Below are 15114 nucleotides of genomic sequence, written 5' to 3' on the forward strand. Positions count from 1 at the left end.
TTGCATTTTGCTGCATTAAAATACAGCTGCCACCTTTGTGATCATAATTGAAGTCTGTTCAAGTCATCCTGAAGAAGTGCTGCTTGGCACTGATTATTAATGACTACCAATCTCTATGTTATCTACAAATTTTCACATCATGCTTTTTAAGCCTTCGTTGATGTCATTTATGAAAATCAGAAACAACAGTGGTCCAAAAACAGATCCTTAGGGATACCACTCCTGATGTTACACCAACCTGAAGAATATCTATTAATCACAAATCTCTGCCTTCTGCCCTGCAGCCATTCAGCAATCCATCTTAGAATCTTTCTGGTAATCCCGACATGTTCCAGCTTATACATGAGGGACTGAGTCAAATGCTTTGCTAAAATCCAAATAAATTATGTCAAAATGGAAGGAGAAAGAAAGGGATCTGGGAGTTATGATACAGGCAAATATGAAGTTTTCTGAGCAGTGTAAACAAGCAGCCAGGAAAGTCCATGGTGTTTTATCGATGATTTATAAAATATTATCCTTAGTGATGGGGGGGGGGGAAATCATAATATCACTGTATAAGGCAATTGTAAGACCACATTTCGAATATTAAAAAATTCTTTTTTTAAAATTTCTGTTTATATTGGTAGCATATATTTATGGTGGCCTACTGTGTTCAAGTAAGGAAACCTCATCTGAGAAAAGACTGAGCTTCTTGAAAGGGCCCAAAGATGGGCATCTTGCATGGTGAGATTGGCAAAAGGCGACTACAGAGCTTGGCAACCAGGCACCTCAGAGGTGACCTGATTGAGGTTTAAAAGGGTCTGAGAGATGTTATTAAAACGAATGAAGGCGGAATTTTCACTGTTATAAAGAATTCCAGAACCAGGAACCATAAATTCAAATTACAGGGGAAGAGGTTTAGACTAGATTGTAGGAAGTTTTCTTTTAGTCAGCAAGCACGGTACTAAGTACTATAGGTTTTAATACCTCTCGTGTTTGGGGTTCTCATAAAAAAAAAAAAAAAAAAAATTGTTGGAACAAGTTGCCTTTGCATGTAGTTGAGGCTGAACGGTTTGAATTTATTGCCAGGTTAATCCTTTACAGTCCAGTTCCAAAAAAAAAAAACACCCACCTAAAACAAATTTATTTTTTTTATTCACACAAGTGCTAGCTACGTTAAATTTAAACCTAGATTAAATTACACAATTGTCTAGTGCCAACAATTTCGCAGTATCCATAATTATGGGGACTGTAAATTATGATAATACTTTGAGATGTTGATGCTTTTCCCTCTAAAAGAAAAAAAAAAAAAAAAAATTTTCACCTGCTGTTGTGGCATATCAAACAGCAGTACACATCAGTTTAGTTTATCAGATTGTTTTTATAAAGCATGAACAGATGGCAGTAAAATAAGTACACTAAAAGAGCAGGAAAAGCACATCGCATATTTTACAACACTGAATGTTCTAACACACGTTATAATGTTACAACATATGTTAAAACATTGATATCAATATTTGTAAAAGAATAAGAGAAGTTTACTTCAATATGATATGTAGAACACTTCCATATGATACTCTCCAGAAATTAAAACGAAAACAATTAAAAAATCAAAAATCTTACATTACACTAAAAAAATAATTAAAAATCAATTGAACACAATTAAAAGTCAATTTAATGCAATTAAAAATTAAGTCAAAAATTAATTTAACGAAAAAATTGCAAAACTATTTTCCATCCTGAAGCTGACAACTTAAATAGGGATTATTTGTCTTCACACATGCATGGAAAAGACCACAAATTGGAGATTAGGTGTGGCCGGCAACATTAATTAACAGAATTCTCATGTAATTTAATTTCGACGGTTTCTGCAATTATTTTTGATTTTTTAATTGTTTTTGTTTTAATTTCTGGAGAGTATCATATGGAAGTGTTCTACGTATCACATTGAGGTAAACTTCTCTTATTCTTTTACAAATTTACAACAGCGAATATCATAGCCTCCAAGATATATGACAACAAAAAGTTAATAAGCAATCCATTTGGATACAAAATATGACAGACTACTTTATTCTTTCTTGTGTGTGTGTGTGTGTGTGTGTGTGTGTGTGTGTGTGTGTGTGTGAGAGAGAGAGAGAGAGAGAGAGAGAGAGAGAGAGAGAGAGAGAAAATACATAGTATATAACTACAAAAACTTTGGATCTGCAAATTGCATCACTTGGGACTAGGCACTTATAAGGAGAGCTGACTGAAATGTTTAAGGACTTTAAATGAACTGAGTAAACTTGTCCAACATGAAATCTAACAATGATGATGGTAACAGATGTGCAAAAATTTGCTTCCGGTCAGAGAGTAATTATCTGTTGGAACAAACTACTATCTGGTTGAAGTGAGTAGTTTAAATAAATTTAAGGAAGAATTAGACATATTATTAGAGAGAGATGGACAGCTGAGTTGAGGTAGTGTTTTTTTTTGGATGATACTGTATAAGCTTTCTTTCTTGCATCATTTGCCACTACAATAACATTGCCACAAAGAAAATTGGTCTTGTTAAAAGGCATATGGTTACAGATTTTGGAATGATTACAGATAATCATTCCAAGTTAAACCTTTAATGTTAGATATACTGGTTATTAACAGAACACTTTTAAATCAACATCTTTACATTTCAGATCTGTTACCACATAACTGTGATGCTCCTGTTGTTTATAAATTTGGTTTAAAGAAGGTCTGTGTGAGAGGCCTATTTCAAGTTATTTGTCTTTTCTATTTGAGGAACAAATCTGGCAGGGTTTTCGGCTGGAAAACATTTCATCCTTAAGAGAATGATGTAGTTATATTATTTTCCTGATTCTCTGTAGTACGTGCTTTTACTGAAGGGAATGCATGAGAGTTGTAACATGAGACAATTTTACTCCAAAGAAAATTTTGTAGTGAGATACATATGAGAGCAAAGTGTGATACCATCACATTAATTCTGGAAAGTTTTTTTATAATAACAAGAAACTTTCTGAGCTTTGAGCTAATTTATTGCGTTTAAGTTTTTTTTTTTAGATAAATTTTTATCAAAGTCTGGAATGTCACTTTTATAATTTTCTCACTATATGAAGAAGTTGCATTCATCTGTATCTTTTTCATGACACACAAATGGACATACAGGCCCAAGTTTAACCCACCAACTTCTTGGATAAAACTAATGTGGCATATTTAACTCTTTGTGGTTTAATGTCGTGCTGGGTGCAACACCAGAAAAATTCCACATCCAGCACTTCCAATTATGGAATTTGTTTTCCAGTTATAATGGTGCAATTATTGTACTACCATCCACTTACATTTCATATAAACAATCCAAAAAGGTAAATCCATGTTTATTGATGTTTACATTCAATTATTAACTGCACTGGCTCAATTATTGTGCTGCAATCTATTCACACCTCATGTAAAGAATCTGAAAAACTAAATCAATGTTTATAGTTAACAGCAGGAAGTGTTTTTTTTTTTTTTTTAATTTTGTCTTGAAATCCAATGTCTTATGTCAGCATTTCCATTTGTTTTCCCAGTGTACTGCCATTTATTTATACTTTATATAAACAAATGGCAGGTGGTGTTTATTTTTTTTGTCCTTCTCAAGTGCACTGTGGAAACTGGCACAACTCTTGGCATTTCCAATTATAAAATCTCTGTTTTCCTGCTGTACTGCCATCCATTTATACTTCATATAAACAATCTGAAAAACTAAGCGGATGTTTATATTCAACTGTTAAACAACACCCTGTTTTTTTTTTTTTTTTTTTTTTTTTTTTTTTTCAGTGTAGAAATCAGTCACAAAGTAATTATAGTCTGTAAAGATCTGGTAAAGGGTCTTTCTGATGGCAAAATTGAGAAATTGTCAGACCTTCCGGATGAAATTGAGGGAGAGAAAAACAACGAAACTTAAAGGTAGTTTTCTGACTGTTCCATATGGTGTGACTGTGTTAAGGTTTCACTTAATAAACTAAATGAGATTTTTGGAGTTATCAAAATGAGATTAAAACAAAAAATTGATATAAAAGAAATATGGTCTGAAGAATGAACAGAAAGAATTAAATATTTCAAGAGTGTATTTAGCAGGAAGAGATTTCTGCAAATATTTTGGATGTTGCAGCTCTGCCCCACCCACAAATGGACAAACAAGGAATTCAAAGTAGGGCTCTAAAGTTAAAAACATTATTAATTATCTGGATGAAAGGTTTTGTGAATATTTTCTTCCAGGAAGTATTATTGTATTAGAGCTTTTAAACTGTTTTGGCATGCTGTTTTATACATTAGCTCATGTAAACCCGAAAAATAAATAATTTTTGAATTATGCATTTCAACTAGTCATTTGTTTGATTGATATAGCTGGACTTCGTGGTGAAGACAATGAAAATAATTCTGGACCACAAAGAGTTAATACTACATCAAAAGTTTGATAATCACTGTCATTCAATTCTCATTTGTTTTCATGAGAGAATTATAGTGCAACTTACTGATAAAAATAGGGATGATACATCTCAATTAGGTGCACTCTAGTCACTGCAGCTTATGTGCCACCAAACATCCATCTCAGGCACATCTCAATTAGAAAATCACGTAATCATTATATTCCTGAATTCACTTATATTATTATTGACGACATAATTGATTTTTCTAAACTGCTGAGATTATCGGTATGAGAGCTCAATATAATTCTGTAAATCAAAAAATGTCCATCATCATTTCCAATGCTTGGAATCTTATGATTAATAGGCCTAGCAGCAATAGGCCTCCCAGAGGACACTTACATGGAACATTAGCATATGTAAATCACTGATATTGGGAATTTGACTAAACTATATGTGTATTTTCATCCTCCTTACTAGTTCTCCTGATAACAGTTAATCAAAAGTTGCTACCTGAAGTTTTCTTAAATGGTTTTACATGGTTTAATTTATGACATTCTGTGTATACATCTGTCAGCATCAAGCTGTTCAACTGTATTTTAGTTTCTCTACTATATTAATTCATTTGATCACAGCACTCACATCAAACTGATTCTAGATGCTTCTTGAGAATGTGTCTTGTTGCAGGCTTGCTATTTTATCTTTATACCAATTTTAAGTTTGCATTCGATGTGCCCATCAATAGTTTAGTCTTCCACTATATTAAAATTAGTACTTTATAGTAATAATTAATAATAAATGAAAATTAAATGAAGTCAAAGAAATGTGGCATATGGAACAAGTAATGACCATTCCAATTACCATGCCAAAGAGCCTTCATAAGAATCTAGCAGCAATAGGCCTCACAGAGGACACTTACATGGAACTCCAGAAAGCCACAATCCTGGACACCTGTAGGATAGTAAGAGAGTTCCTCAACCAACAGTAATAATAACAATAATAATAGTAACCGGACACAATCAATCACCCCATGCACTTGGTATCAGTACCAGTTGCAGGGCAGAAAAAAAAAACCCATAAAAGGAGAATAAGTTTTTATAATAATAATAAAGTAAGTCCTTCATTGTTATCAAGAAAGGGCATTTAAACTAATGATAAAAAGTTTGACAATTACCTTATAGGCTCTGGGATATACAGTCATCAATTGACAAACACGAAGGATATATGTTCATAGTAAGTGTTTGAGAGATTTATGGGGAAAATATGGACAGAGTTATATAATTACCATGAGTGCCACCAGATTTCACAAATACTGTATAATCAGAGAAACAATAATAATAAAATAAATAAAAATATATAAATAATAGTAATAATTAGTCAGTGGTATGCAAAAGAATATGATAAGAGGAACTTGCTGAATCTCCTAAAATGGTGCTTGAATGAGCATTACACATGTAGAAAATCTCATAAGTCTTTTATGGTAAGGGTTACAAATATATCACTGGTCTATTAATTTTGACGCTCTTCTCCAGAGTAGGTTTGCATAGAAACACCTATAATTTTTCTGCATTTATCAAGGGAATGGGCATGGTTAAGATGTTCACTGTTTTCTTAACCTTTGTTCTATGATATTATTCTGCTCAGGTTTTCATTTGTAGTTTTACCTGATGAGATTCCTGCAACCTCCCCCCCCCCTTTTCTTATTAAATCCTTTTCCTCCTCCTCTGCCTAGACTCATATCTGCTTATCAATGTTCACTAAAAATTAGGGAACTGTTAAATCTTTCAAACCAGTCTTTGCTGGCTGATGACCACTTACATTACTCATGTCACTTTTCTTAACAATATGCAAATATCCCTTCAGCAATGACAAGGCATCAAAGACTAAGTATATACTAGTATAGATGCTCTCTTCAGAGTGATAATCATACACTGAAGATTCATCTCATATTAGCGAGGTAACATAGTCACTTACCATCTGCTTCCCTAATTTGTCCAAAATCTCCATTTGCTACTCCAATGTTATTACTATGTAACTTTTCTTATATTTTCCAGTGAATGTTTAAAATTCATTGGTATTAGAGTAATCTCAAGGGGGGGGGGGGAGAAACTACTTTAACTCCAAGGTGGACGTAGACAAATATACCCAGTTAGTTAGTTAGTTATTTGGTTTTTAGGAGCATTAGCAACTAAGGCCATATTGCTCCGGGATATGCGGTGGTCATTCCCTGACTTTTCCACATCCTCCGTATTTGGTGGTGACGGGCTCGAACCCCGGTCTAATCAAGAAGCATGTGCTATGCATTGCTGCTCCTTCCCACCTGGCTATGGAGGCGCCGATATACCCAGTTCTTGAAGAGAATGACATCCCAGAATATGAACATTTCTGCAGTGTCTTAAAAGAGACAAAAAGAACTTTTTCTTACTAAATATGGGCTTGGCAAACCCAGGGTCCTGAGCTGGATATTATCATTCTTTTCTTTCTTGCTTTCTTGGTGATTTCCTTCTATTTCTCTCTGTTCTCCTCTCTCTCTCTTTTTCAGAGTAACATGGGAATTTTTTTTTTTTTTTTTTGCTGGTACAGCATGTCACAGGCTTCCTTGCACCATATGGCTAATAATAATAATAAATCCACTGATGAGGCGATTCCACTACATATATCAACAGCGTTCGAGTTAGACTCCATACAGATAATAATCCTATCACTTTGCAAGTGGTCTGGAAAGCTTTCAATGTAATTCAAGTGCAATGCAATGTCACCATCATGATGCATATATCAACAGTGAAGCAGACAACAAGAAATCAAGATCTCATGAATTTAAAGTCTTCCCTACACAAGTGGAGTTCTTAGATAGGCACAGATGGGAAAGCAAGAGCTGAAGCATAACGTCTTGTTCTAATTTCCATCAAAAAAGGAGAACAATGAAATTTCATTCTCAGAAAAACTTTGGGCTAACTGCTCCATTTCACATAAGTTTGCATGGAAATTTCTGTTGATGGATACTGTAATCTTGTGGAACCTTTAATAGTATAAACCTGTTAACCTCTAATTTTTTAAACCTTATTAGCAAATGCCCACACATATGAGTATTCTAGAACATAACTGTTTCTAACTATCTTCTGTATGTCATTTGAAGGAAATAAAACTTCCATCATTTTATCACTCACCCACCCAGACACACAAAATACTATCATATTTCAAAGATAGGCCACTCAAGAAGCATAATCTTCGGAAGAGCCTAACATTTCAGATGATACTGGATTTTTACTTTTTTATTTTTTTTATGAAAACCCCAAAAATGAGAGGTATTAGAACATATAATACTTAGTACCATGCTTGGGTTGGAGGTTGAGAAGATGAAAGAAGATATTTTTTGACATTAGACTTGAATTTCTGTAGACTGTAATTTTCAGAAAATACGTATGAAAGAAGGTTGTTCCAGAAAACAGAAGTTGAATGAATAAACGAGGAAGATGAAAAGTTGGTTCTGTGAGTTTGAAGCTGGACAGTAAATGGATGTTGGCTGGCGGCAGCATGTGTTCGGACTGTTTTGAAAGAGAGAGTGGGAATTATAGAAGCCAATTCAGAAGAACAGTGCCCATGGAAGTATCTGTAGAAAAGGCATGCAGCAGAAACAGTAAGTCTATGAGACAGAGAGTGGAGAGACTCTGTTAGAGAGGAGTCATTAACCTAACTGCCCTCTTCTGAATGGAATTTAGAAGCCTGAGAGAGGTTTTGGGGGCACTGCCCCAGATGTGGGAACAATATTCAATGGTAGGGCGGATTTGCGATTCGTACAGAGTGAACAACTGTTTGGAAGAAAAGTAATGCTGAGAGCGAAAGAGAAGACCAAGTTTTTTTGATGCAGAGGAAGCAATATTTGTAATGTGCTTGTGCCAAGAGAGATTAGAAGTCAGGGTAATCCCCAAAAGAGATATCATTTTGCCTAGAAATGAGCATCACCAAAGATAAGCATAGGAGTAGAAGAATCCTTTTTGTGAGATATAAGACAAGGCTGAGTTTTAGAAGGATTGAAATCAACTAAGTTGTCTTTGCCCCACTGGAGAATTACCTGGAGATGGGCATTTAAGGAATTGGTAGCTGACATTCAAGAAGTTGAAGCTGATTGAGCAGGGCAAGGTTTTTCAAAATGGAAAGTGGAATGCAATGTGCTATCATCAGCAAAACTATGGATAGGATTTCCAGTCAATGGAAGAAAGTCATTAATATACAAGAGGAAAAGAGGGGGGGTTAAGAACTGAACCTTGGGGGACACCAGCATTAGTGGAGAAGTTAGAAGACAGAGAGCCATTTACCATCACCCTCAGTGAGCGATCAGAGAGAAAACTGCATAACCAATTACAAAAAACAGCTGGCAAACCATAAGATGGAAGCTTGTTTAAAAGGACCAATTTTTCTTAAATTATTTCAAGCAAATCATTGCTTGAAATAATTTAAGTATCACAGTTCTTTTCCATATTTCCAAACTTTTAAAATTTAAAAACAACAGTAACTGCTAGACAGAATTTTCTCACACTAATGAGCTATTGCTTCACTAGTGCATTCAGGGAACAACTGTGGCTAACAGAAGTGAGCACAAAACTGAAATGACAAAATACTGACTTGACTAAAAAACATAGGCATATCCTCCATAAACTTCTGTTGAAAATGGTGATTTAATGAAGCACAGAATTTAACATATAAGTTAAATTAAACAGACCTCTTTTCATTTCCTCCTGATGAAGCAATTGTGACTGTTAATTAGTCATTATGTACACACACACACATTCAATTATAATAAACATTATTGTTACAAAAATTATGTAACAATAATGAACACTGAATATTAAAAAAATGATACTATTACCTTTTACAAGTAAAGCTGTTTCAATAAAGGCTGCAGATTGTTCAAAATGCATTCCAATATTGGCTTGAGGAACATCCATGATGTCTAAACCAAGATAAGTTATTCCTGAGTTGTTGTAGTATGCTTTTCCAGTTGATACTTGCCCAAATCTATGGCCATCTGCAGCATTTAAAATGTGACTGATTTTAGCTGTTCTCAAGAATTGTAAATTTCTTGCTGCAAGCCTGCATTCAAACAAAAGAAAAAAAAATTAACTGCATATTTTTATTCATATTTCGTATTTTATTTAAATACAAATTAAAAGACATTACACCAATTTTTACTCCAACTGGTCTTATTCAGGTAATGGTCAAAGATTTCCACCTAAAAATAATAATGGAGTATATCTCAACATACAATTATCACAACTGCATTATTGAAAAACTTACCTTTAAATATATATCATACAGCTTAAGATTATTAAGAATTTGATAATTTGGAAGCAGTTTGAAGCCATACCAAAAATTCATATATTTTCTAATGAGACTGGCTACTAAAATTAAATTACATAATATTAAAAAAAAAAAAAAACCCTCATAAGAAAGATTTCAATTATGATGAAATCTTATCATGGTTATAATGAAACACAAAAAATAAATTCACATAAGATAAAAAGTCATTCATAAAAATTAAATTTTAAAATGAATATGTCAAATATACTATAAAGTAAAAACTAGTTTTTGCTAATATAATTTAAGGAAAGAGAAAAGTAATAGAAATATTCTTAAAGTAGAATTAATTACTACGCTATCCAGAAACCTGTGTAGGGAGAAGTGGAATATGTTTTTATTAGTTGGTCCAGTATGATAAAAAGTGACAAATTAGGACAAAACATGTTTATAATTATTAATTTTCAACAGACCCTTCCTCTGAGATGACACTGATGTGGTGCCCGTTAATAGAATTACTCTGATTTAAAGTTAATGGATTCAGAAATTAAAAGTTCTAATATGGTTGACTTGGCATTTAACTTTTATGGTGTTTATAAAATAAGGTTATGATTTAATTTTAAGGCAAGTGAACTTGATTTAGAGACATAACTACTTTTAGTATGAATGGAAGTGCTGTGCTATTCCATATGATCATGAAGAATGCAGTACATCAAACCAACATATATAAAATCAAAATCCTCACAAGAGCGGTGTGCATATATAATGTTCCAAAAAAAGACATCCCAATTTAAATTGAACATGTTTAGTGAAATATGTAACATAAGGAAATTAATATTTTGTGCAACAAATACAGCATCTTCTGTCTTCCCAACCTTAAACCTAAGTACTATAGGCTCTAATACCTTTCATGTTTGGGGTTTCCATATAAATAAAGCAGACTTGCAAGAGTTAAAAATTTAGCAAAAACTACGTGAATCACATCAGCATCCAACACTATTTGAAGCTGTTGGCAATGATCCATTACCCCCGTGAGGATTTCTTGATTGATGCTGAATTCAAGTGATGACATTCTTGCTTCAGTTTTGTTGACTGTTTGTGTAAGAAATCTCCTTATGATATTCCATAATAATCACAGGTTTAGATATAAAGAATACAATGGAAAAGACCATCCATACCTAAACTGATCAGGAAATCAATTTGAGAAAACACATACAGTGTCGGCACTGCAAAGACCACAAGACCATGAAAAAATATAAGGAAATTACTGAAGAGTCATTCAAAAAATGCTGGAACTAATTAAAACACATATCTGGAAAATTCCTAGGAAAAGCAATGCCATAAGCAACTACACAGGATGTGTTACAAAGAATGTAAAATGATAATCTCTAGCATGTTTGTCCCAATATGATCTAAGTTGCTGATGTGCCTAAAACTTAATAACAACTTTTTGCATGTTTATATATTAATACTAGAAGTATAGTCAATAAACAGTAATGGCCTAGTCTAGAGGTTGGGAGTAAATATGATAAATATTCTTGTTGATGCTGACCTGTCTGGTTGTTGACAAGAATATTTACTGTATAGTTAAATTCAATGAACTGGAGATAGTGGTAAAAATCAACACATGCTAACATAATAGGGACATCAGAAACATTGTGCTATTCTAATATACTGGAGGTATGTTTCTAATATATACATACATGTACAGGAAAGACAGAAATGAGAGAAGGAGAGGAGAGATTATGCTTCTGGTCAGCAAGCAGATAGGCCATGATAAGACTTTTAGGTACCTAAATGCAAATTTGGACAAAATTTACATTTTTTAAAATTTCATTTATTATCTTAACATGGCCCAGTCAAGCATATAAATTCAAGAAGCATATATATCCATTGAGAACAACAACAAAACAGAAGTATACCACAGCCCTAACGAATGTACTGGATATGATGATCAACTACACATACAACTAAATAGGCAAGAAAATTTTGATGTCTTATTATGGAAGACTTCAATTGTATGAGGATAAACTGGGGCTTGCTGGTAGAATACTCACCTAGTAGCAGACAGTTTTCAAACCATCTAGATGTTTGCTTTTTGCATCAGCTTATCAGGGAAGCCATCCAGAGATCAATATTCTTTACTTGGTCATTAGTGAAAAATAATTCTAGACGTTATAGCCATTTCAGATTTAAAAAGATATAACACAAGGTGGAAATCCAAACGAATAACCAAAGAATTAATATGCACAGATTATTAGCACATTCGCTGCTGCTTATATTTACGTGAGACCTTTCTATGTGCTCTTAGTGTAACTTATAATATTTTTAAAATATTTTTTTATTTTATTTTTTATATTTTCAGCCCTGATGTCTCAGGCTGTGGATTCATTACAACACCCCTTTAGGGCAAAATTTTATAGGAAAACACCTTTTAGACAAAATTTTGTCAGTAGACGTAAACTAAGGATGATGTTTTGTTTTTAACAAATTAAAGAATTAAAATTCAATGATGTTCAAAATTTTTTATCTTTTTATCATATGAAAAATACTAAAATAAGTTCAACATATGAAACTTTGAACTAAGTAAACAGCTTTTGATCTCTAAACAATGCAAATGACACTAAGTGTAATCCCAGGCATACATAATACAAACAGCCCATGGTTCAATCGGTGTCCTGATATTCATCAGTTGTTCATTTTGTGTGCCTTTCCTTTTACAGTGTAAAAGGAAAGGCACACAATGGATAACAATAGTAAAACTAAAATTTTGGATTTGTATCAATGTAAACCATACTGTAACCAAGAAAAGGTATATAGGCAATCAAAACAAGTCATTTAATTTTATTTTAAAACAATCTGTAATTATTGTGCAATAATTACAATCTTTTATATAGCATGCGTCACTAAGTGGTAAGTAATTCTTTTAGTTTTGCATTTTAACAATTTAATGTGTGACATTTTAACAATTTAATCACACATTATACTGAATAAATGTTTCTTTGCAGTAAAAGTGCATTTATTTATAGTGTATTCTTCACACATTCTATAATATAAAATAAGTAAACGTTCTGTAATAACAGGAAATAAAATATGTTACAATATTTATATGACAAGTACTTTTATGACAAAAAAGGAATTCACCCAAAATGAGTTATATTTTTTATAATAAGGACTGCAAAGAAAACTACTGCAATTGGTTACCTGTGCTCTAGAATATAGATGTGCTGGATGAGTGCTGAATAACAAAGCTTTTACTGCACTACTCATATGTTTAGTATTCTACATGGAAGCATACCAACTTTTGTCACTGGCTTATTCATTCATTCATGTGTCTGAAACTAGCCAGTACTACATGCTATGGTAGAGAGCAATTCTATAGGCAGCAGAAAGCCATTCATTAGCTGTCTTCTCTCTCGTTCCATATACCTTTCACCCACATAATTCGTGGTACTGTATTTAAGCAGTCACTTCTCAAACCAACAGTTTGTTGATGAGAGGGAGTTACAATTGTTGAGTGAATATGTCACAGAATAGCTAAGTTAGTGAATGACCTTGATCTGCCTATAGAAATTCTCTCTATCACACATCTAATGTTTTCCATGTCATGATACAACACACAGACTCTGCAAAATGTGTAATGAGCTATATTTTAAAAAAAAAAACAATTTGAATTATATTTGAAACTATGTTACTAAATGTTAGTACTTACTCATCACCAATAAAGATATTTGGATATACCTCATCACAATCTACTCCTGTTGTGTTGCCATATGCATTAGCAGGTCTTCCTAGCAACCGAGGTAACCACTGAAATCCACCAATTGACCTAGGAGGAGGGCGGGTCTCCTGGATTGCACGATATAGTTTTCTCAAAGCTTGTTCGTTAGTACGAGTTACAGGTGAGGTTCGAACACTTTGCATAGTAATTTATTTTGATTAAGAAGGCAACTGAGGGGGTTTACTTTACTTGAACAAAACAGAATTTTTCTGAAAAAAGCAAAAAAAGATATGCACAATATTAAATTATATTGTTAATTGTCATAAACAGGTACTTATGAGGCACATAATTTTTACATTTTATACCTTAAAATCAAAGATAAATATCTTATACAAGAAATAAGGTTACACAATTTTCAGTGCAGCAATGAATGCCTATGTTGTTTACGAACATAGAATAATAGTATACCACTCACTTCTATATAGGATAGTAGTTCACACTTTTCTTGATTTTGATCTTCTTTTCTACACATGGGACTTCAGTGTTCCACATGTAGAAAAGAGAGAACATATAGCCTGCTCAAGACAGAAAAACAGTATCATCTGAGAATGATTGCTGCTTGGACTTTAGTAATTATAACTATGTGAACATGGTCAGTTTGGAATAGATCTGTGTATGCAAATAATTATACAAATATTCTTTTTACATATTTTATTAAAATTCTGAAAGCCTTAATGTAGAGTTGTTCATTACTACAAATGTTGGCTAACTAGATGCCCTGTGGCATAATAATATTTTTATAAATCCTAATAGAAATATTGAACATCAGTGGGCTAGATGGTCATAGTGTTTATCATATGAATCAGTAAGGTTAGTTTCATTCATGCTCATTAATGTGATTTGTAACTCTAGGAAGCTGGCAGAATGGTCATCTATATCAGTTTTATTCAGCTGCTATTCTTTTAAGGTAAATTACAATTTGATGTTCATTTAGTGGTATTGTGTGTTGATAAATTGAACTGGAGAATAGCAAAAATAAGCACGTTTTCCAGTGTATAGCGTAATCTATCTTAATTTCTTAAAAGACTACTGATTATTTTCACATTTTTTTGTAATTCACCACTTCTACCACTTGCACCACTTCTAGAGTGACTGAATTGCTATCAGCTTGGCACACTAGGCATTGAATTATTTAGGTTGCATTATTATTCAAATTAAAGTCCGTATGTTTTGGAAATTAGCAGTTAAAATCACATGTTCACCAATATACTGAAAAGCAATTAAAGCCAGTGAATTTTTTTTATAATTCACTGATTCCATGGTGAATATTCATAATAACAAAAAATTTCACTAATTTTTATATTAATGCAAGAATAGGATGAAATATCATTTGTTTGTAGACAAAGTTATTATCAAGTATGCAAAGTTGTATACAGCAATTCCACACTGGTTTACTACTATTTAACATATCAGAAAACTGGTCATATAATTGCTTAAACTTATTTGAGGGGCTTCAAAGAGAGGTGAAGAGTTGGAAAAATCCTATTTCTAACCTGCACACCTAGCCATGATCCTTATTATTATTATTGGTGATTCAAATACTTTTTAAGTTGTTGTAAACAGTCATTAAGATTTTAAGAAATTTTTTGCTTGGTATATAACAACCACTGCTCCAGTGCTGATAATAATTCTCTTCCACATACATACACACTGCAGTAA

General features: G+C 32.9%; 1 protein-coding gene across 2 annotated transcripts in view; it reads right to left on the reverse strand.

Annotated features, from left to right (window-relative positions):
- Window positions 1-15114, reverse strand: part of LOC150089950 (dual specificity protein phosphatase 3-like) — a 31829-nt gene that overhangs the window by 6174 nt on the left and 10541 nt on the right. The window contains exons 2-3 of one of the 2 annotated variants that reach the window (XM_090368918.1): window positions 13387-13664; window positions 9247-9470 (exon numbers count right to left, since the gene is read on the reverse strand). In XM_090368918.1, the coding sequence (XP_090225044.1) occupies window positions 9247-9470; window positions 13387-13598 (436 nt within the window). In that variant the 5' untranslated portion in view covers window positions 13599-13664. Of the gene's footprint in view, window positions 1-9246; window positions 9471-13386; window positions 13665-15114 lie in introns of those variants that run through there. The other variant, XM_090368919.1, reaches the window with a different exon arrangement.

The sequence above is a fragment of the Mastigoproctus giganteus genome, chromosome 2 (genome assembly GCF_048544385.1).
Source record: "Mastigoproctus giganteus isolate SK-2022 chromosome 2, ASM4854438v1, whole genome shotgun sequence".
NCBI lineage: Eukaryota > Metazoa > Arthropoda > Arachnida > Uropygi > Thelyphonidae > Mastigoproctus > Mastigoproctus giganteus.